Source organism: Hoplias malabaricus, chromosome 8 (genome assembly GCF_029633855.1).
Source record: "Hoplias malabaricus isolate fHopMal1 chromosome 8, fHopMal1.hap1, whole genome shotgun sequence".
In the NCBI taxonomy this organism is placed as follows: domain Eukaryota; kingdom Metazoa; phylum Chordata; class Actinopteri; order Characiformes; family Erythrinidae; genus Hoplias; species Hoplias malabaricus.
This window is the reverse complement of record NC_089807.1, coordinates 20,879,979-20,904,323: the sequence shown is the minus strand read 5'-3', so window position 1 is coordinate 20,904,323 and position 24,345 is coordinate 20,879,979. Positions and strand designations below refer to the sequence as shown.

At 39.7% G+C, this 24,345-nt stretch overlaps 1 protein-coding gene across 1 annotated transcript; it reads right to left on the bottom strand.

Moving 5' to 3' along the window:
* Positions 1–394: 394 nt before the first annotated feature.
* Positions 395–3,094, bottom strand: prop1 (PROP paired-like homeobox 1). The gene is made up of 3 exons (XM_066678251.1): positions 3,022–3,094; positions 1,333–1,559; positions 395–775 (listed from the first exon to the last, which is right to left on the bottom strand). The coding sequence occupies exons 1-3, from the start codon at positions 3,092–3,094 to the stop codon at positions 395–397; spliced, it is 681 nt and encodes a 226-aa protein (XP_066534348.1).
* Positions 3,095–24,345: the final 21,251 nt, after the last annotated feature.

Here is a 24,345-nt window from a genome sequence, read left to right as displayed (position 1 = left end):
ATGAGAATTATTAAATATGTGACTATAACAAGAACCAACTTAAATTTTTTTTTTTTTTTAAATGGAACTGGCTGGTAAGTCACTAACTCGTTCATATATACACTGTGTCACCCACTACATGCATACTTACTCGCATTTAGGAACTGCTCTGCCATGGGTGCTAATAAGTTCTTTATATCTGTTACACTTTTCATAGACTTTGCTTTTGGAGTCCCAATTCTGTGATATTTTTACTACTGCTAATGTTACAATAGAAAGTATATATGTAGATCCACAGAAATATTTTCACACTAATGACAGACGGGTCACTTACAAGGACCAGAAGCGCAGGGACAGAAGGTTTGAATTTTGAAAAACAATATGGAATTGAGAGAATGTTTTCCTCTAAACTACTCTAGTTCCAGTGAGTGCCAGGCTCCAGGGCTGACATAGATGTCAGGGAGAACACTGACGCATGGGGCAGGTTGGTGGTTGGAGCTCCAATGCTGCACAATTGGCTGTACCAGTCCTCATGCTGCCTGGCTGGTTGTGCTGAACCCTGAGCTGAAGGGCAGGCCAGCTGTGAAGCTGTTGCTGCGTGAGATGAGTAGCCACCAGAGGGTAGCACTGAGGGAAACCTGGGGATGTGGGGCAGGGAGTGATGACACTGGAACTGCCTCGCAGTTCCTGCAGGGGTCACACGAACGCTACCCAACAGAGCCCCGCGCCCTGGCAGCACCTTGTGGGTGGCACGCTCCTGCTTCCGCTGCTTAGCTCTACGGTTCTGGAACCAAACCTGCAGAAGCGTAAATAGAGAGCAAGGACAAACGGGGCTGTGAAACATACGGAACATTTGAGACCTCAAAGACATTTTTAACCCATTCACAGAGACACCAATAGGTCCAGAGATCCAGTCCTGTGCTCTGTATTATATATTAGCTTAACCATTGTGCCTTGTGCTCTTTGTAGCTACTTGTTAACAATTCTTGAGCAGTAGAATCCCAGAATGGAAATACTAGGTTTTTATTGTATATTTTAGGTCCACCAACAATTGTATGATAACTAGACCACTGTTTTAGTTCTATAGACAAGCAGAAATATTCAGACACAATTAATCCCTGGCCAGTCTGACCAGAGAATTGTTTCTGAGCCAACATTTTCTAGCGGTATATTCTTAAATGGTGGTTGTATAGGTGTATCGATTTTATTTATTTAGATCGTATTTATTTCTTTAGATCAGAGGAAATTGTAGATGTAGATAGATGTAAGGAGGGAAGATGTCATGAGTGCTCAAACATTTGTATGCTATGGTCAGTTCTTCTATATGGAAGGATCAGCAGCCATTGTTCTGACCTGTATGCGGGCTTCATTGAGCTTGGTGGCCTGGGCCAGTTCCTCTCTGTAGTAGATGTCAGGATAGTGGTTGTGTCGGAAGGCTAACTCCAGCTGTTCCAGCTGTTCATGGCTGAAGGTGGTCCGGTGTCTCCTGCGGGACAGTGAAGGGTGGGATCTTGCTCGGCCCACCATATCCCCACCTCTTTCAGGCCCCACAGGCACTTTTCTGGGAGAAGCCTGAACATCTGTAGAAGAAAAGAGATGAACAGAAAATATTTATATTGATTGCAAAAGGGAACCTGTCATTTAAAAATTTAATCTGTGAACCTGGTCTACAATGCTTCTCCCTGGTTACATGTAATGCCCTACTGTTAGAAAATTGTGGAACTTCTATCAGCAACGGACACAAGTGGAGTTTGGTTTGCAAGAATACATTTTGCTCTCTGAATGGACAGGGTTTAAGAGCCTAATGCTGCCAAACAAAAGTCTGGGAACTCAATAGGTTGTAGGCTTTGCTGCCTAAACTCAATATCGTGAGAGAGAGATACCAGAGGCCAAAGGACTGAGTCAAGATTAGTCAAACAAAAGCCAAAAAAGTGACCAATTTGTCAAAGTCACTGGACTTTGTTAGAATGGCTTTTTTTCCCCTCAAGATTGGTTTTCAACAGGGATCAAATAAGTGAGACTTAATCAAACTTAAGTGTAGGTAAGTGATGGTACAGTTGGTGTATTTCTGCAGCAAATTTTATAACATCATATTTTATAATGTTCATATGTGAGTTCACCAAAGGCACAATGCCCAAGGCACCCAGAGGGTAATACACCCCCCAGAAGCCCTGCAGTGATGAAGCTAATTTAGATACCCCTGGATAAACTGGAATAACATTTGTTATCTAATTAACATCTAATGTAACCCCTTCCCAGAAGAGTAGTGTTACTCTAGCTTTAATTTTGGATGACCATCAGATATGATTTGCACAAATCAAGGTAATATAGAAATAGTAATAATTATCATATGTATACCAACATTTCTCTCATATATGTATGTTATATATATTCTGAAGCTTCCTATTCACAAAGATGCAAATTGCATTGTTCCCCATGTTCATTGCAGAGAGGATCCACCATCAGAAGTGGATGAATTTTCTTTTGGCAGATTTTAAAGCCAGTTCAGTGTCTAGATTACATCAAGCCTGTGTCCAGTGTCCATACATTGTCTGGCTTTTTAATGATTTTGTTATCCTTTTATCCTTATATTTCACAAATTATTGTACTTCCACTTTCCTATGTCACTTGAACACAGCATCTGGCCCTTTATATTGCATGAAAATGTCTTTAGAAATTATCCAAAATTATTTATAAATCTATATTATTTATATTAATATATTATTTTACACATATTTTACAATATATTTAACCCATTTTGAATAAAATCTATACGGGTGAGAAAAAACAAATCTGCATTCAGTGGAAGCTGATGTAACCATTTTTATGTAACAATTATTACATTTTGTCTTAACCTAGAGATTTCGAAATTATGCCAGTAAGTTGTTATATTTATGTCAATGTTATATTTGATGTTAAGAAAGTTTTTGCATTCTGTAAAGGTATCGTTTTGGAGAGTTTTTTTGTTTTCTGCTAGGAACAATATATAAGGAGACTTGCAATATGAATAGTAACAAATTTGGAAAATGTTGCTATTCTTACCTGCACTTGAGCTGACAATAACTTCAGAGTACATATCGGAGAACGTTGGCTGATTAGGCTTAACAGGGTCCATAGTTGGTCCTCTCTGAGTCACAGTGGAATTTCAAGCTTGAGTTTGGACAATATGAGCTTACCTGAGTCTTTTACACTCAATAACTGACCACCCTTAGTGACATCATTCAGCCTATCCAATACCCCCTACCCCAACAAACACCTGCCTTTCTGCTGTAATGGCTTAATAACTATGTATGAGATTTTAACCCAATACATTTTCCCTATACATTTTCCTTATTTCCTGTTTTTAGGAATACAACACAACAAATCTGAGAACACTCCTCAGTATAGAATCTGTCCAGACCCTCCAGGATCCTGAGTCTTATGTTTTGGACCTTCCTCTTCAGGTTCTCAATGGGGTTAAGCTCAGGGAATTGAGATAGCCAAGACAGAACCTTGAATGTACAATAATTAAAGGGAGATGATTTTATCGAAATCTTCAACATAGGAATAAAATAAATATATGTGCCCTTTCCATAAAGAATCACTATACCCACAGGTATTTTAAGATCTCCTTTTTAATTGTGTAATACTAGCAAAAAAAAAACAAAAAACAAAAAAAAACAACTTTTTTTTTATGGAAAACGTATTATATATTTGACACCAAAATAGTAAGGTGGATGAAGGTGCAGGCAGATTTAGCTCCAGTCAAGTGACTGATTTTGTGTAAACTGGATTCATTATTCATTCACATGGATTCAAAAGCAAGAGTTAAGTCAGATAATGTAATAGGCTGATGTTTCCATTGGGGGCTCAACTATGAACTATTATGAACTGAAGACATTTCTTATTATTCAAAATGCCCCAGCCAGTAACTACCACGATGTGTTTTATATATAGTGCTACTGTTGTGCATGGATAGTGCTGTATCAGACTGAGTGTATGAGGCCTGAAAAGGTCCTTGCCTTAATTTCATTTCTATAAGAGAAAATCTAATTTCATATATTTATCCACACTTTGCCTGTTACAGACCCACTGCCTACACACCCTGAAACCATTCTGTGTTTCCAGGAAGCTTGGGTAATCTTTATAAATATGCCCTATCTTAAATGAAAGTTACAATTAATTTATAGTGATTTCTGATCATTTTACTGCCTATTTATGTGACCAAAGCTGCAGAGGAAGCTAGAAATTGAAGAAAAGAGGTAAAATGAGAGAATGAAAAAGGATTCTGCTCTGTTTAGTTGTGAGCCAGAGCAGGGCAGGGAGGCCAGTCATCTTCCTCTTTAACAGTTTCATGAGAAAAAAAAAGAGAATTCAGTAGCTTCCAAATGCCATGGCAGTTTAAGCATTTGTGCGTATCATCAGGAGATTGCTGGTTTGATCCATCCGTCACAGACATCCAAGGTCAGGGGTCAAATGATGCTTTTCCACTGCATGGTATTGGCTCCACTCAGCTCGCCTGGGTTGCTTTTCTACTTTCCCACAAAATATAGCAGGTGATGTCGCAAAACCCCATCTCAAACTGGAACTGCAGGCTTTGAAAATGACAACAGCTGTGGTAACATTACACTATGTGCATAGCTCCATGATGGCCTCATTTTTCCTTATTCAAAAGAACAGTGCTAGCGTGCACTTGCTAATATTTCAAAAATACTAACTGTTAATAATGCAACAAAAGTACAATAAGACATTGCTTAATCAGTTTAAGGTTTTGTATACGTTACAATTATCATTATTATGTAGCATCTCCTGCTCATATTTCTTGGTTGACAAATTTCTGAAATTGAATTAAGGAGTCACAAGGGTAGCCTTTCTGAACAGCATCAGCAGTCTGTCCATGTATTTTGCAAATATTATATTACTGTATATTACAATAAGATCGGAAGTGATTTGACTTTTATTGGTCAAAGAGGTATAAAAGACAGTCTCACCGAACTTACATGTCCAGTAAAAATGTCATATGATTTGATGTTAATTATATTAACTAATATTAACATAATTTTTAGAAATTATATAATATTAAATAAATCTTTGCTGCTGCCCTGTGAAGGACGGGCACCCTCTCCAGGGTGTGTGTTTCCACCTTGCCCCCAGTGGTAGGCTCTGGACTCACCGTGACCCTGAACTGGATAAGCGGTTACAGATAAAGAATGAATGAATAAATGAATGTTTGCTGCCATAATTTTAGTTATGTCCTCTGTTTACTACACAGACTAGTTTGCTTATTTAGGACTCTTATGTTATGCTAATAATAATTTTTTTAATGTAATTGTTATATGAAAAAGAATTACTTTGATTCTAAAAGTTAGCTTTATTGTCATAACAGACGTGTTGAGGAAGAATAAAATGTAGTTTCACCAGGACACGATGCTAACATTATTCATTCATTCATTCAATGTCTGTAAGCTCTTATCCAGTTCAGGGTTGCGGTGGGTCTGGAGCATATCCGGTATAACTGGGCACAAGGTTGGAACAAACCCTGGAGGGAGCACCAGTCCTTCACAGGGTGACACACACTCACACACCTATGGACACATTTGTCTAGCCAACATGGACACAGGGAGAACACACCAAACTCCTCACAGACTGTCACCTAGAGTGGGTTTCGAACCCACAACACCAGGACCCCGGAGCAAAGGAAAACGTCTTTTAGTGTCCAAATACAGGACGATTCTGTAGTTTACGGGACGTTTAGCAATGCTATTTACATGTTGGAAACCCCTGGCGCTTCAGCTCTGAACCCGATTTGAATGTGCGTTTGCGGAACAGGCAGGAGTGTGTCTGTGTGTGTGTGTGTGTGTGTGCACTTACACTCTGGGAATTAGGCCCTGTCCACATGGATCCGTTTTTTTTATTTAAAAAAATGAGATTTTCCTCTCCATGTCTGTGAAAATATCCCCTTCCATACAAATACAAAAACTGTTGTGCTTGTCCACTAGGGGTTCATAGTACCTCTTAAAGAGAGGCATCAAAACACCACTACGCATGAGAGAAACACACACATCTTAATCCAAATCACTTCATACTCTGTGCACTAGGTAAGTCATGAAATGACTGAATCTAGATCTTAATAGAGCATTATATATTTCTAATTATATTTATTCATATGTGGGAATTTGAAATTTAGTGCTAGCTGCATGTACACTTTAGTTAAATAACTTGTGTACTTATGCACTATCCAGGGAGTAAGAAGGTATTTGCATTTCAGCCAGAGACAGGCACACTTTGTGATGTCAGCGTTTCCAAAAATATCAGTTTTCTTTTGTCCACACGAGAACAGTGACAAAGGCATTTTCAAAAATTTCCAGCTTGGAGAGTGTTTTTGAAAACCTCAGTTTTCAGTGACCTAAATCACAGTGTAGATGGGAGGCCAAAACACTAACAACAACCTCCATTTTTAAAAATAAAAGGATCCGTGTAGACAGGGCCTTAACTCCATCTGACTGGGTGGGCCTTGGTCTGCGCTTGGCTATGTCCCTGGTGCTTAGAGCTTGGAGATTGTTCTGTAGGTTAGTGTTGGTTTTTCAGGGTACTGATGTGTTCTGCTGCTCTTTTATCAGGATGCTTTATCTGTGTTGGGAGGACTCCTGTTGGACAGATGTGAAGAATGTAGGAGTAGGTTCAGACCTAATGGACTGTGGAGCAACAAGATGAATGATGTGGTAGTAACTTCCCCTTAAATAAAGCCTACGCATGTATTTTCTATGCAGTGTCACATTTCAAGCCAGAAGACTTATTTTTTTCTCTTTTTGCCCATCCATCTGTTCTTATTAAGTGATGTATAGACTTTAGGGGTATAAAGATTCTTTGATATATGGAGATTTTTCCTGGTGAAGGCAATGATGACATGATATGAAGAAACAATTAACAAGATTATAGATACTGCTAATTGCTGAGTGGTATAACTGTAATATATCGCTGTATTTAAAAATGTGAATGGTATCTGAATATGAGGGCGTTAATTCAGAATTATGATGTGTGTGGAGTGTCACATTTATGTTCTGTCTTTAAGTACCAGGCCAGAATTCATGCACGTGCATTTAAGTGAGCCATATGGAGGGAGGCGCACTGGGAGCTCACTCACTGGTGATGTCACACTCTGAAAACAAGCCGGGAAAAACACAAGCCCAGTAGCCCAGCACAGTTGTTAGTTTAGCGTTGGGTTTGGGTTAAAAGAGCGAGAAAGGAAGACCCTTCAGTGGACTTTGTGCTCACAGGTGTGAGGCTTTATCCTTAAAATATATGTGATTTGAACTGGAATTCGCTGTAAAGCCTGTCAACCCTTTTGCAATTGTTCAGATATTTATTTTGCTTATTTTCGAACTTGTGCTGTCCCTCTAGTCCCCTCCAGGGTGTATTCCCGCCTTGCGCCCGATGATTCCAGGTAGGCTCTGGACCCCCCGCGACCCTAAATTGGACAAGCAGTTACAGATAATGGATGGATGGATGCTGTCCCTCTAGCACAAGTTGCTGAAATTTGCTCTCTCAGAAAATGGTTTTTAATCATCATCACCTGTGTTGGTATCCACTGTCAGGCTGTGCTGAGCTAAACTTCACAGTGCAAACACTCAGAAATCCAATGTCTTGACTTTGTGCTCACAGATATGGGGCTCAGCAGAGCCTGACAGTGCTCCCCTCTCCACAGTAATACCGTTTACCACGATAATATTTTCAGATAGTATGATGGTATGAAAAATATGGTAACTGCACATCCCTACTGTTAACTTATCCATATTGATAAATGCTATCCAATAGTTTATCATTTAGTTGTTAATATTATGTTTTATTATGCTTTAACAGCCAATCATAGAAGTTAGTACATCATGAGATTGTTATATAATGAAACAGAAGCCATGTATTTTAACAGTAAGATTTACATAGGGTTACCATTAATAAATAGAAAAGGGAAAAAGGGAGTGAAGGTAGAGTCTACAGCTCTTTTGCGGTTTTAATTGTCTTTAATTGTCTTTAATTGTCTGCCCCACTCAGTTTCATTTTGCCTTTTTGTAGCAGTGAGGTGTATTTCTTTTTTCTGCATTTGTTTTTATATTTTCTCTTCACATGCCTGAATGCTGAAATTATATTAACTCTAATGTTTTCCTACTTTTTAGTATTTTTACTTTCATTCATCAGAATCTGGGATTGTTCAGTAGAAGCTGAACTGAACATGGCTTGTGAATATTTCAGGGTGACAGAAATGGAGTGTCAAGAATGGAAACTGTCCCCCTCACTGCTGCTATGAGAAGACATTCTGTTTGTGTGTGTGTGTGTATGTGTGTGTGTGTGGCTGGGCAGGGTCAGTTGATTCTCCTATTCCCAGTCTTGGAAAGGGGACTCATGGGGACTGGCTGAACTCTGTGGACCCCCAGAATGCTGTGGCTAGGCTGCCCAAGAAATTCTGGGAATTTCCAATAATCAGAGGCATTCTGACTCAGACCCAAACTGCACTGGGTGGAGGTTCTGCCTTTGAGAGCCAGAACCTAACCACAGCATCCAAACACACAGACACACACACACACACACACACACACACACACACACACACACACACACACACACACACACACCAGTACCAGTACATGCAAGAGGGGGCTTATACATGTTACACACCTGTGAGATCCATTCACCCAGTAGATCAACACACACACACACACACACAAACTACTTTCTTGACATCACTTATCACAGAACTCATAACTCAGACAGTGAAACAGAGAAATGGGAGGGAAAGAGAATAAAACTATAGAAATGTATGACATAAAGACAGAGATAGAGGCAAAAAGATAGGAAAAAGATGGAACGATAGGGGACAGATGCAAAGAAGGAGGGAAAGAGGGAGGGAGAGGAATCTTCTTAGAAGTGAACTGGGAGTGACCTGGCTGGCAGCCTCTCAGCCCTGATGGAAGGAATGTAACCCAACTCCCCTCTGGCCTGAACTGAAGGGTGACCTGTGTGTGTGTGTGTGTGTGTGTGTGTGTGTGCTCTTGAAGGAGGTCACAGAAATAAACAGTTTTCATTAAGAATTCTTTCCTTTATGCAGCTTCATCTCTCTACAAGAACTGAATAGTTTCAGTGGTTTATAAGAATGTCACTCATCCGTGGTGCTCATCACAGTTGGGGTGGTGCTGTGAATTTGTGTGATTTAAATGGTTGCGCATTAATACACACTGTTTCATCAACGTGACAGCTGTCAGTTCATGAAAAGACATTTTATTCATGTGACATAGTAGCATGTTTTTCTGAGCAGATTCCTACAGAGAAGCTATGATGTGATTTGAACCTGATGGGGTGGTTTCCCAGACTAGGGATTAAGCCTTGTCCTGGACTACACAGCAGTTTGAAATGTGAGTTTCCACTGAAAGGAGTATGTAATTTAGTTCTAGGCTTAATCCCTGTCAGGGAAACCACTGCATTAGGTTTATCTCTAATATGCATTTTGACCTGGCAAAACCTGGGGTATTTATTTAAGGGTTAAGTCTTTCTAAGTGATACTGAGAGAGAAAGCGTGAGTGTACATGGATATGTAGTATAGGGATATCTAAAAATGTGAGTGTGGGTCCTGCAGAAAGGGGACACCACCAATGTCTGGTCCACAAGTATCCAGACAACAGCTTGGCAAATCCACACAGACTAGCTCACCTGCCAATCCACACTCTAGACCCCACCCCCCCACACACACACACACAAACACACAAATATACAGTACTATGTCAGGTCAATGGAGTCATATGTACATTAAGTACCATAAGTATTATATATATATATATTCCATTTCACTGATGGAAAGCACTAATTTCCATTTGGGCACAAATTTGGGTAATTGGAGGTTTTTAGCCTGATAAACATGAGTGACACAGTGAGTGAATAAAATTACAAATGAGTGGAAGTAATTGTGTTAGTGTGTGACTGAGTGAGTGAATGTGTGATCTAATAAAATACAGGTCAGTTCACAAAGTGTTTTGCATTTTAAAATGTAATCTGAACTGGATAAGTGATTACACACAAAGAATGAATGAATGAGTGACCCTAACTGCTTGGCATTTACAATGTCTGCAAAACATGAGTGAGGTAATGAGTAATTGAAGAAGTGTGCTGGTGGGTGAATAAGTGAGTGTGTGTGAGTGATTGAAATACGGCATGTTCATAAAGTGATTTTCATCTAAAATGTTAGCCTGCTAAACATGTGAATGAGTTAATGAGTAATTGAATGAGTGTGTTGGGGAACGAATGAGTGAAGTGCTTGTCAGATTTTTGGTCCTGTATGGAACCCTACCTTCCACCACACGCACACACACACACATTTACCATATTCGCACATCACCCACACATGTATTGCTTTTCATAGCTCTTCACATCTTGAAGCCTTTTCTTCCTGAATGGAAATATTTGTGCAACAAACTGTGATTCATTTTATGTTCTGAGTTTAGCTGCTCGTCCAGGATCTAATAAACACCACTAATGAAAAAAACACTTCCACTTAGAGAGAGAGACACGTAGCTTTCTCCCTCTCATATTTCAGTTACTGTTTACCTTCCAGAGAGGCCAAATGAAAAGAGGCAGTATGATTTAAAAAAACAAATAGAAAATACTTTAAGACACAGGAACTAATAATTTGCATTTGGCAGAGATTGTGACAGAGAGATGACAGTGGTATCTTTTCAACACAATTATTTAACTTACTATGGCCTAATTGTAATATATATTACATCGTTTTCTTACAGCTTTCTAAAACTAAAACACAAATTAGTGTATATTCTCTTTAATTCATGTTCTTAAGCTCAACAGACATAATGTGACCTTTTTGGGTAGATAGGGATTTCTGTTTAAGCTAAAGTACACTACATGTCTGAAAACATGTTTACACTTACCTTCTTCTGAAATCATGGGAATCAGCAGGGAGTGTGTTCTTTTTTGCTCTGGGAAAATTTTACTATATTCTGGAACATTGCTGTGAGGACTTTACTGCATTCAGCCGCAACAGCATTTTGAGGTTTGTTAGTTTTGGATCACAAATGACACTCCAGTTTATTACAACAGTACTGGGTTGGGCTCCATTACTCCCAGAAATGCAGTTAGACATTCAGCAGCTCTGATGAGGGCTTCATACCACAGACTGATGCTTTGTATTGGTTTGTGTGCCACTGCTTCAGTGTATTCTGCTTTATAGGCAATACTTTTCTAAGGTAAATGTGAAAATAGCATTGACTGCACATTAAAGTGGCTAAATGCTCTAGTAAGAAATATTCTGTTTTCATCTGCTCTTCAGATAAAATGGAAAAAAAAGATTTTCCCTAAATATTTTTGTTTTCAGAAAAAGTCAGAAAACTGCATTATTTGTGCGTGATTTTATTTTAGCCAAAATGGCACGCTCCTGCCTTCAGCAGAAACACTGTTCTGCCTCAGGGTGGCACTGTGGAGACCTGGCATACCTTCACTAACCCCCTTCCCTAAATGTCAACTTGTCCAGTCAATGCTTAATAAATGTGCACAGGCCCAGGTGTCCCTGACAAACATTCAGTTCATTCATTTTGATGGAATTGTAAAGGGTATCTCCCAAGAGTTTGCAGAGGTGGGTGAAATTTTAACCATTCTTTTAAAGCAAGACACAAGAGGAGATGTGTGAAATCTAAATTAACAAGTACCATAAAAAACAGCTAAATCCAAACGGATGTAAATCACCCAAAACACAAACATCTACTCCAAAATTTATCTTATTAGCCCCCAGCCAACAATGTGATGTTTTGGACATCGGTTCTGCTGAGCTTCTTCTTTTACTTGTTACTTCTAGTAAAATTAGTAAAGTTACTCTGAATTATGTGTTTAATCCAATAATACAAATTATTAGAAAATGTGCACTAACACTTCCACAAAATGTTGATCTTATTCCCAGTTAAGGATTTGTTAAATTTTTCCTCCTTGAATATTAATGATATTTCATTCTGAAATAATAACATGAAAAGTACAGTCAATACAGCCATTTGACTGAAACCATGGTGGAGTGGAAGGCTTCACTCTGAGGCTTGGCCTGGATGAATGGAGTTAGCTTGCAGAAATGATCAATGCTAATAGCTAACAACTTGGGATCTATTAATGTTTCCCAGTCAGAACTTGGCATTATAAGCTGTGACTCAGATCATAGTTGGACACACACACACACACACACACACACTTATTTGCATGCCTTGTGGGGCCATTACATAGATGCCCATTCTACTACCTTAACCCTAACCCTTACCCTTATTTTATAACATGATTTCACCTTAAAATGAATGGTTTGCATTGTGTGGTCTAGCTTCACTCCATTAGAATGACACAAACAAACACAAACACTCACACACACACACACACACACACACACACACACACACACGCACACACACACACACACACACACACGCAAACGTTTTATAATATCGTTTGCCTGCAAACACATTTGTTTCATAAGTCTAAAGAAAATGAAGGACACTCCTTGTAAAACTGAATGTTTTGTTTGTATTTCTATGATGTTCCAACATGTTGAAAGACATTCCCCATATGGAACCTCACAATTTTGGAATTTTCTATAGGTTAATATTAGTGTTCAATTTCTTGCTATTTGTTATGGTCAGATATTTCCTTCCACTATATAAAAATACCCTTTCCCACACTACCTATAACTAAGCTCTTTTTCACAGTACTGTAAAATAGTTTTGGGATTTTCATGGCGTCAGCCAATGTCTGAGAGTTGTTTGTCTCATTTTGGCATTAATCTCAAAATACTCTGTAACAATCTCTAACTTACAGTGCACCCAAAGCCCTCACCTAGCCATAACCTAAACCCACAATAATATCAATCTACAACTTCAATTCACAGTCACACAGCTCCAGGGACCTGGTGGTTGTGGGTTCGATTCTCGCTCCAGGTGACTGTCTGTAGTTGGTGTGTTCTCCCCGTGTCCGCATGGGTTTCCTCCCACAGTCCAAAAACATACGTTGGTAGGTGGATTGGCGACTCAAAAGTGTTCGTAGGTGTGAGTGAATGTGTGTCGTGTCTGTGTTGCCCTGTGAAGGACTGGCGCCCCCTCCAGGTTGTATTCCCGCCTTGCGCCCAATGATTCCAGGTAGGCTCTGGACCCACCGTGACCCTGAATTGGATAAGCGATTACAGGTAATGAATGAATGAATGAATGGACTTCAATTCAGGCATCTGGATTTGCCAAAATACAAACTAGTGTCTAGTGTGTGGGGTCCTACGCACTGTCCCATCCCCCCATTTTAGACTCTCCCGTAACCATCTTTGTGTTACTTTTACCAAAAGCATGGCACTTTAAATTAAGTCCCTAGACATGCGGCTCTTTGATCCCTCTGATGCAACTCAGCTTTTGAAAATAATTACTGAGTATTCAATTAAAATGTATTTTATTTTAGTTCGTTCATTTTCAAAATGTAATTCTATGAAGATTATAGCGATCTTATAACATCTAAAATATTTTGTCGCTCTTAATACACAAAAGGGTTTGTGGCTCCCAGTGTTTTCTTTACTGTGTGAAACGGGTCCAAATGGCTCTTTGGGTGGTAAAGGTTGCCGACCCCTGCCCTAGAACTATATATATATATATATATATATATATATATATATATATATATATATATATATATATATATATATATATATAAATGCAGAAACCATATACAACCACAATATTTGCATTTGTTTTTGTCTCTACACAGTGAAGCGATATTTCTTCTTGAAGAACATAAACATAGCATATTTCAAAACTTCCCAAACTGTTTGACCAAAATCATTCATTATAAGTGACCAGACTGTGGCGTGACTGTCAACTATTTCAAATGTAACCAGAGCACAAACCTCACTGTGGTTTGTGTGTATGTGTGTGTGTGTTCACTCCATGTGAGCTCTTGTCAGTTGCAGGATTAATTAGGAAACCTTCCCATCATGCCAACTACCACAACCACACCCTCACAACTAAAGCGAGAAGAAATAAACACACATATACATATTTTTTGTCCTGGTTTCCCAGCTACAGAACTATAACCAGCACTCACACTGCAGGAAAGGGGAGTATATGCACACATTTTTTAAGGGTGCAATAAATCATATTACAATATTGATGAAAATTGCTTCTAGTGCAACAACGCTAGTAGTTTTTGTATAAAGTCTTTGACTAATTTTATTGGTGTTTTAACTTAAAATAGACGAAAAAACGTGGATCAACTGCCAAAAGGTTACTTAAGTATTATCGTACTTAACTGAGATATTGCCCAGCACTGCACACACACACACACAAACATTAGTGCATTAGCAGTGGTGAGCACACACTTCTGGAGTGGCAGGCAGCCATCCGAGCATCCAGGGAGCAGTTGGGGTTTAGGTGCCTTGAACCCTGAAAAATGTTGCTAATCTGTACTGTTATTGCAATTTGTATTGCATATTGCAATTCTGAGCATTTCAAACTGTTCTGTGGTTATTGGCCCTCGTTGTTTTTGGACGCTTCTCACTGAGTTGTGTTTGTTTCCTCAATAATTATCTGATTTTACACCCACCATGCTTAGGCTAGTGAATTACTTGCTGTTTACTACGTGTCCGCATAGTCATCATCACTGCCTTGCGTATCCTGCGTCCGTTTGTTATAATCCTGTGACATGTAAGCAAGGTGTAGTATATGCATAAACTGTAGGGGCAGTGCAGGCGACCAACAGCATCACAACACTGGAATGTTTGAGGAAAGGCTGTGCCAGGGCCAAGTCCGCAATTTCCCATGTCTTCCTCTGGCCTGCCCTCTAGTGGAAACCTCCAGTTACAAGAATAGCATATAGGCAAGAATGTGAACAGTTGCGTTCATGATGCAGATTGTCTACACAAACACATGGCCAAACGAGATATATATATATATATATATATATATATATATATATATATAGCATTAGTCCTAGTCTTAACGGTTGTTCAGTTTTTAAAGTCTAATATTATAATAAAATTCTCACTCTTGTTAGAGACCTTGAACAGACTAAACAACTTGAACCCATTATTCATTCATTCATTCATTCATTCATCTTCTGAAACCACTTCATACTGATCAGGGTTGCAGTGGGTCCTGAGCCAAATCATTGGGTGCAAGGATAAACACATGGACAGGGAGCTAGTCCATCACAGGGCATTTCACACATACACTCACTCACACATATTGCCATGTGTTTTTGGCCTGTGGGAGGAAATCTGAGCACCCAAAGAAAACCTATGCAGATTTGGGTCACTGTCTATGCACAAGTCTGGTGGGGTTTGAACCCACAACCCCAGGACTCTGGAATTGTGTGGCAATGACACTACCTGTCGCAACAACATGGCTCCATGAAACATATTAAAATAAATGTGAGTGCCTCTTTGGAATCATCTTAACCCAAACTCACTTTAAGCCAACTTTTGTATAACTAGATACTTAAAATAAGTAATGATATATGTGTGTGTACATTTACTTGCAGTTCTTCAAAATATTGGAAATATAAAAGCCTATGACTTCTATAGGGTTGTCACAATAGATGATGAAAATAAGTTGCATAAGGCACTGTATGCAATGTTTATAAAGGTACCAAACACAGTAGATGTTCTCCAAAACTTCATAAGGTAGTAGTCAATCTTTTAATAACAAAAGTTGTACATTTAAATGCACAGTAATCATGGTAGCATAAATAAAATGCTATCCATGTGTGTACTTTTTCCTAATAAACGCACAACCAAAATTACAGAACCCATCTTTGTATCCGTTCATATTAAAATTAAGGTTTGCAATCAACTTCATAATGCATGGAATCAAGATCCTAATTCATTGGAACTGCTTAAGGAATAGGAATAAGGCATGGGAATTAGACTGTCAATAAAAGGAGAAGACTTATTGTTTGTGTGAAGAAGCTCATTTGGTTGAGACCACCAACTGACAACATAAGCAAAGCAATCAGATTAGCTGCTAGGGAGGTTTGGTATACATCCACCTGTAGTCATTCAATCTCCCAGGCCTGACAATTTGGTGGATGATAAAATCCCTCATGTCTGGCAAGTCTGCATACTGTGCCCCATTGCTAGTGACCCCAGTATATCAGCAGAATTCCCTCCAGGATTAAAATGAAAAAAATCAGATCTTTCGGTTTCTCAGAAAAGGTCTGCAGCCTTTGATGCTGCATTTGACTATAACATTTAGCCCATTATAACATCCCCATTATAACAAAACAAAATACTGTAACTCAATACTGAACTCAATCATACTGTAAACACACCCCAATAAAAGCTTTTAAATGCTTTAACGTTATGGTATCTACTTAATCTTCAGAGTACAGAGCCAAAGTAACAAAAACAAAATGTACTGTGATGTGTTTGGAGGTTCAAGCTGTGCCTTCTTTTTCTCACCGTGTCAGTGAAAGATTATTGTGGTAAATGTAGTTTTAGACGGAATTATCTAAATTACAACATCCATGCTTTTCTCTGACACATGAAAAATTAGATTTGACAGTGGATTAGGCTGTGTGTTTGTGCTCAGTAGGGTTATAAAATGCTTTGCATATGAGAATAATATGAGCTTTTGTTTGAAGCACTAAGTGAACAGTAAACAGCACATCAGCCATGTGACTGCAGTGAGTAGAGCAAAACCTCTATTCTCAGCAGAAGCGTCCAGCTTCACACAGTGGCAAAAGAATAGCCTGCATTCAATCCATAGCCTTAGGAGTCTAGTAGAGGGAGAGTAGTGTACCCCCAGCTTCACATTGCCATGCATTTGACTTGTTCGAAAAGTTGTTGTGCGACTGGATTCCAAAAGGCCAATCACAATGTCAGCTGGGTGTCATTTAAATTTGGAGCCATTATATGGTCTGTAATTGTCTGTCTAGCCTATAAGACTTTTCTTTTTTGTTCCAAGACCAAAGGATTTTAAAAGTCTTTTTGATTTTTAACATTTTATTCTTTTCAGTTTATACAATGGAAAACAGTTGAAAACAATGCAGACATCAAAAGACAACACTTTTTCACACGCTGTGAGCACAGTTTTTGTTTGATTTTTTATGTTATTTAGAAATTGAATAACAAAAGGTAAATTAATACATGGCCTTAGTAGAGGTGTGTGTGTGTACTTCTTTCTATATTACTGTCCATACAGGAGCACTTTGCATCAGGATTACTGCAGCACTGAGGATGGTCCACTTCCCAAATCATACCTGCTGGGTTGTGGTGTCCAAAAATGGCCAGTGTGCTTGCTATATGGCTGATGAGCTTAAAGACTAAGGCGAAGGAAAAATCCTGTAGCTGTAGCATTATATACCATCTCTGCTTAGACAGTCAAGTCAGGGGGTTTGAACCCACAACCCCAGGACCCTGGGACTATGTGGCTGAGACACTACCTGTTGCAACAGCATGCCACCATGAAACATATTAAAATACTTAAAAAGATCCTACCGAGTCTGGCAGGTGAGACAAGCACATGCTTCATCATAGACTTGTGAAGCCAGCCACCTCCTCTTTTCAAACTTGGTAACACAGTATCACTGAACTCTCAAACGTTATCTGTTATGCCAGTAAACAGATGCCCACAATGTTCAGTATGGTAGCTGTGTTCAAATTCAATCAATCAAAGTGTGAAGAGGAATCTCCAGTAAAGGTAGAGGTCAGAACAATGACATGAATAAGTGGTAACATTTACTGCAGCCAGGTAAATGATTCTCCAATTATGCAGATGTAATGCCATGTCTAGTTTTCATTAGAAAACATATCAGTCAGTTATTAGCTACAGTTATAGGTTATCAGAATAAAGATGCTCTAATTTCTTGGCATTTTTCAATGAACATTTCCTCAATTGTATCAATTTCTTTCTCTCTGTGTGTAAAATCCCTGTTGAACTTTGACATGTGTGGAGTGGTGCCAGGCCACAGAGAGCCTCTGCCCTGAAGAGGCCACAATGCAGAATGAAAACACTCAGCAGTGCAGAAGAGGGGGAGGAAAAAAAAGGCAGCATAAGATTGGAATAATTATATAAAAGAGGGAGTAAATCAGGAAATGGCTCTTGGTTTGGGAAACACGGCAAGAGGGAGCCTAGCCACAGCCTAAATGAAAACAGGGTTTGAGAGAGAGAGAGAGAGAGAGAGAGACAGACAGAGAGAGAGAGAGAGAGAGAGCAGAAGAACCAGGAAGAGGAGTTGAGAGCCAGAGGGGAAAGGAGAGTAGCCAGTGGTCAGTTGAGCTGCAGGACTGCCCAGGCTTTGCTTACTTGCTTCATGTTTCTGCTTTTCTTCGTTTCTGCTTTGATTTGCCTTTTAATTTCACCCTCCTTCTTGCTCAGGCTGTCGTGCCTGGAGCACTTTTTCCTCGCACATTTTTAATGGGTGTCTTCCCAATCAGGCTTTTACTGCAGGAAATTTCAGAACACCGCATTGCGTGAGGCAGCGGAGTGCTCCATTCTTAGCTCAGCTCTCCTCAGTGCCAGGCAGCTTGCAGCCTGCCAGAGAGCAAGAGGGGAGAGGGAGGGCCATGATGTGGGGCCCGTGCCAACATTACAGCTCGGCAAAACTTTTCTTTTTCTTTTTTCACAATAGGAAAGCCAAGTGAGCCTCTGAGAGCTCAGAGAAGAAACCCCATAAAAAAGCTTCAACTCTCGCTTGAGAACATAATCGGATTGACACTTTTTCAGACATTTTCAGGCCTTTGTCTCAGCCCCTGTGCTGTAAAACTGTGCAAGTGAGAAAAGTAGCTGTAGTTTTCAGTCTCTTTACTTGTTTTCCTTTTCTTTCTTGCATAGTTTGTGCAGCCAAGGCCTTTTCTCTCTTTATCCCCTTCTCCTTTTTCTTTTTTTCAATCTCAGGGATGTGGTAGGCCAGTGGTTAAATTGGAATAATATTTGCTGTACTCTGCTGCCTTCCTGGGCCTATTCTCCTTCAACAACGAGCCTTATTTTTAGCCCACGGTCAGGGTTTAGTCATTTCCTGCTGCTGGTGCAATGCAGAGCTTAATGGAGCTGGGCCGTGGTAGCAGTCCCAGTCTTAGTGTGGGCGAAGTGCACTCCTGAGAGCTGATCTCAGACCAGTTTTGAAAAGCTGAAAAAGAATTTACTTAGGGGTGCAATCAATGAATGCAAAAAAAACAATCTCAAATCACTGTAGCACAAGGACTGGCTTTGGGCATTTTTATAATGCATACTTTAATGTAATTAGGTTTTATTGGAGGAAATGTTTATATTTAACTCAACACACCCAGGTCCTTCATTACTTTATGAAAGTTGTAGAAACTCTGGCTATGCCTATGCCAGAAGCAACCAACCCTTGTCCTGGAGACCGTTTCTTCTGCTCCAGTAGTCCTACAATGATAGAATCAGATGCAACTCTGTTAGAAAAGGCAAGGTTAAACTTAAACTGCAGTACAGTAGATGAGGTCCTGGATGAGGGTTACTGCCCAATAGCCTACGTAGGTTGTGTAAAATAATACACTGAATGAAATCAAATGAGATGAGATGTGATGGCAATCCAGAGACATTTATGAGTTTAGAAGCAAGACGTTAACAGTAAGTCAACAAACATTTGTTGAGTCGTGGGCCTCACAGAATGGAACGTGTTATAAATTGATAACAGTAATTTCAAATTGAACATTTCTGTCCTGAAAGAGTTAAATGTTATGCTTTCAGTTTTACTTTTGCAGTTAGCAAATTACCATTCATTTCCTATTATGATTTTATCTCTTGTTGTTCTGACACATGTTCATTGGCTGATCGACTGGTGTATGGGGACTCCTCCTGTATAATGTAGCAGTTTGAACATACTGGAAGAAAAATTGTGTAAATTTGTATCACTTTTTTTCCTGGGAGCATGGGTGTCTGGGTTCCAACCATGCTTTGGGTCACTGTGTGGAGTTTGTTTTTTTCTCTTTACCTCTGTTACCCAGCCACTGGGGCTGTGCTTGTGTACTTCTGGTGCCAGTCCCAGATGCCAGTGAGATGGGGAGGAAGGTCATCTGATGTAAAATGTGTGCCCTGCCTGATGTTTGGATCAGTGGCCAGATTGGTGGGTGATCCACTGTGATAACCCATGATCCACTTGATTTAAATATACACAGGTTAAGGTAGTGCTAACATATGAGAAGTCTGTGCATCCTTGTATCACCCACTTGAATTGAACATGCGCACACACACACACACACACACACACACACACACACACAGGAAACTCCCAAAAAATCCTGGATTGATTCTGAATTAATTTCAGTGCAGGAATACATGTCTAAATGCCAAGGCCATTTTGACATGTAACACACAGAATGAGCATGTATCCATTTCATGCACCTTATAAATTTGAGGATTGAAGATGGTATGATTGTGCCTTGGAGTCCCAAGTTCAGTCCCCTGAGCTACAATGTTGGCAGGGGCTACCCCAACAGCTGTGTGAGTCAGACGGCCTAGTGGATCGCCCTGGGAGCGTGAGATGGTTTAGTCCTGGACCCCCTTCAGTGCTCTGGGAGATTTAAGACAGGGATGAAAGGAGCCTGGGCCACTCAGCGGTCACTCCACTCTGATTCATCTTTCTGGGAAAGAGCACACGGAGAGAAAAACCACAGGCGGATTCCTCTGTTCTCGGCTCTGCAATCACACTGCTTGATCAGCCTCGCGATTCAAACTGTACTCTGCAGCTCCAGTCAGTCCTGAACTCTCTCAATGCTAATGCTAATGACCGGTCATGCATTATGCCGACCACTGAATGCTACACCTATAGGACTTATCGAATGTAAATGTATGAATGGAAAGGAAATTTTATGCTGACATCACGGATTTCCAAAAATGGCTCGGCCTATGCTTTTGACCATTCACTATATACATAGTGTTTCTGTAAATAAATAAATAAACAGTCTTTGAGATTTTTGAAATTTAATCTATCCTCAAATGCTGCAAAGTACCACAGGGCTAAAAGATTACAGAAAAGCACCCAGTGTCAGGAATGCCACAGAAAACCCATATATATTTTTCTAACTGATAGATGGGTTTACATGTGGTTAACAAAAGCAATAAAATGACCCACTGAGGGCTTAATGAAGCATGTGTTTTTCAACTCTAGCCAACGCTTTTAACACCGAAGTTCTCGTAGTTGCTCCCAGAAGAGCTTTGTCACTTGGTGCACATAAACAATGGAGTCCTCCACCCTGGGACCTATACCAGTTTCATCACAGGGCACACGCAGTCCCAGCTTAGAGACTCATCTCAACGACTGGAACAATGAATGTGGAACAGAAAATCTAAAAGTATCCAGCACCTCATAGGGCCCAATCTAGGCCTATATGCTTACATGCCTTCAGCGATCAGTATTTAAAGAGTATAAATGAGTCCTGGCTTGGACACACATTTCATTCATGTCATTGTTAGAGATTCTTTACAGACATTTTTTTTTTAAATATGTCACATATCTTATTTAGAGTGAGAACCTGCCTCTGAAAGGCTCCAAGGAAACCAAAGAAGGTTTTTCTATGGCCAAAAAGCCTTATATATTGGCAGCTTAAAAAAAAAAAAAGCCCCATAGGATGAACTCCTCTTTATCATAGGCTCATGTCAGGTTCACTGCAGAGCTTCACAAAATGGCCTTTTTCAGACACACACACACACACCATTACAGGCCTGTAGAATCCTTCTCTTTTGGGGAAGAGAACTGAAATTAAATACCGGCTTGCCAGGTCCCAGAGGGAGGCAGAGAGGAAGTGAAGGAGAGAGGGAGAGGCTAAAAGGGAAGGATTTTGTCATAAACACGTGTGTATAGAGTCAGAGCCCTGTGCCAGCATTAGGGCTGAAGAAAAGTTTCCAGTGGCGGCTGAAGGCAGGCAAGAGGTGAGAGAGAACAGAGCTCTCGCAGGCCCAGAGTTTACAGCAAGGCCAGCCAAACAACAATGATACAGTACACTGAGAGAGATGGAGAAAAGAACGGAGACCGAAAGAAATGGGCGGTGGGGGAGGAGTGAGATTTCTGATCATTGAAACCAGATGCCTTTTAAGTAAATCAAATAAAAATGAAAGCAAAATAAGAACTTATAAAACATTTCATTAATAATCCCTACTGTATTGTAAAGTATGTGGCGTAATTTGGTGAGAAATGAAGGGAGCGGTGGAGTACTGAAAGTAAGGGGTAATACAGGAGAATATATACTCAATAATGCAAAAACCTTAGGGGGCTAAGGTTGTTTTTGTGTGTGTATTTAGCACAGCAGTGATTATTTTTTGCCTTTAAATATATAATATTTATTCATACATTAATTCATCTTCAATAGTCACTCCATCGTGATCAGGGACTAAACGTATGGAACATTTCACACAACATCTTGCGTGTTATTGGATTGCGAGAGGAAACCCATGCAGAAACAGGGAGAACACACCAAACTCCTAAAAGATGGGGAACCTAGGTGGGGATTAGTTACGTAACATTAAGATTTCATACAAATGAACATAAGACCAATAATTTTGAGATTATTCTCCATGCAATTTAACACAATGAAAAAGAAAAGGAAAAATAAAAACAAGACGTTGCATGACAATAACTGATAATAGCTATAAAATAATAACAAAAACCTTCTAACTTAAAAGCAGCTCACAGTACTTAGCTAGACATGGCGTAGATACATTTTAGAGTGATATTTATTCTGCTGTATCAAATGTCGATGTTTGTATGACACTACGTAATGTTTAATACTGGGATTTGATATGCTTTTCGACTGAGTGCATGTGCTAAGTGTAATGCATTGTTCTGACGGTGTTGCATGGCTGTTTGCACTGTCAAACCTGGTGCTACTGTCTTCTTCTCCCCAGTGTTTGCTCTCCATGTTTCTACAGAAGTCTCATGTTAATGCATTCCTCCTGCAGTGTTGGGAGTGAGGCACATTTCTTCAGATGATGGCGTGATGCTGATGGCTGTGTTGTTCTTGGCCAGGGTGTTCAAGTTGGCGCACTGGAAGCTGAAATAGGCCCTGCCCCCTCCTCCTCCTCCCTGCTTTGGCCTGCAGTCTTCCACACTGACTGTAAAGCACTGTCTGGGGGATATATTTCTGCCATGAAATATAGATGGAGGCTTGAGTGCGTGCGCATGCGTTTCCGTGAGGACGAGGTGAGCGAGAGGTCATCTCTCTCATTTTCCTGCCACAGACTTGGAGGCCATCCAAAGCGAGCAGCAGCAGGCTGTCTTTCTCCCTCTAGGTCTCTCTATCTCCCATCCTGCAGCAGTTCAGGACGATATGCTATGGTGTGTGTGCGCATGTGTAGTCAGGGTGAGTTGGCCTATTCTCTGTGTGTGTGTGAGGGGATATTTGGATGGTGAAAAGAAAGAGAGGAATACTGAAGAGGATCCACCCTCTGACCACTCTGAATGAAAGACAGGCCTTTCATAACTGGGACAGAATGTAAACTGATTCACCCATTTAGCATGGTACGCTCTGTTAATACAGTCCGCAAAATCAACCAAGGGGGCTGTTTGTCTTGCTGATTTCTACAATAAATGTAATCTTGTGTAAAACTGTGTGTGATTATTGAAGTCTTAAATGCCAGGCATTTAATTCACTATTATTTATTTATTTAGCAAATTAAAAGTACCATGTTTTTCAGTGTCAACTTGAAGCTAAATTAAGTTATTTGGAGGTTAAATGTGTTTATTAATTAGTTATCAATTCCTATCTCAGCTATCAGTTTGAATTTGCCATACCACCTTGTTTAGTAGTTAAGACATTTTACACGGTTTTATTCATGAGAGGTGCCTTAGTAAACAGAACTGAAATCTATATCATTTTAAAAGTCACAATTGGAAAAATTTGGATCACAATTTTGATTATAGCCTACATTTTAAGACCAATATCATTGGGACAATAGGCTTCTATATAACAGAGTTTGATCAATTAGAGGTGGCTAATTACTGTGCTGTGGACATGACAACCACAACTGACCACTTGGCTCTTCTTGGCTTTTATGATTATAAAAAAAGTCTGAGGGAACTCCACAAAGCAGATAAAGTTTCAAATCAAATGTGCCCAATGGCAAACAACAAGGGACATGCTGAGCTCATAGCTAACTCATAAATTCCACTTGGAGGAACAGCCAACTTGAACCTTAATTTGAGAAAATCCAAATGAAATTTAAATCACAATAGTATTATCCAAAAAAAAAAAACAATCAATTAGAGATTTTCCCCTCCAAATAATTCAATAGTATTAGCAATAAACTAAATATAACATAAACATGCATTAAGAAATAAGTTATGAAGTAATAAAAAATTAAATAAACAGAGTTTGCCTATTACTGCAGCATGCAAAATTACAAGAATGATAAGGAAGGCTCTGTCCTA

Bases quoted from the DNA above. Each gene is read 5' to 3' on its own strand.
- prop1 (XM_066678251.1), bottom strand. From the start codon at position 3,094: ATGGACCCTGTTAAGCCTAATCAGCCAACGTTCTCCGATATGTACTCT. The intron at 1,560-3,021 runs GTAAGAATAGCA...TTTCTTCTACAG, and splicing joins TATTGTCAGCTCAAGTGCAG to ATGTTCAGGCTTCTCCCAGA. The intron at 776-1,332 runs GTCAGAACAATG...ACGCTTCTGCAG, and splicing joins TCAATGAAGCCCGCATACAG to GTTTGGTTCCAGAACCGTAG.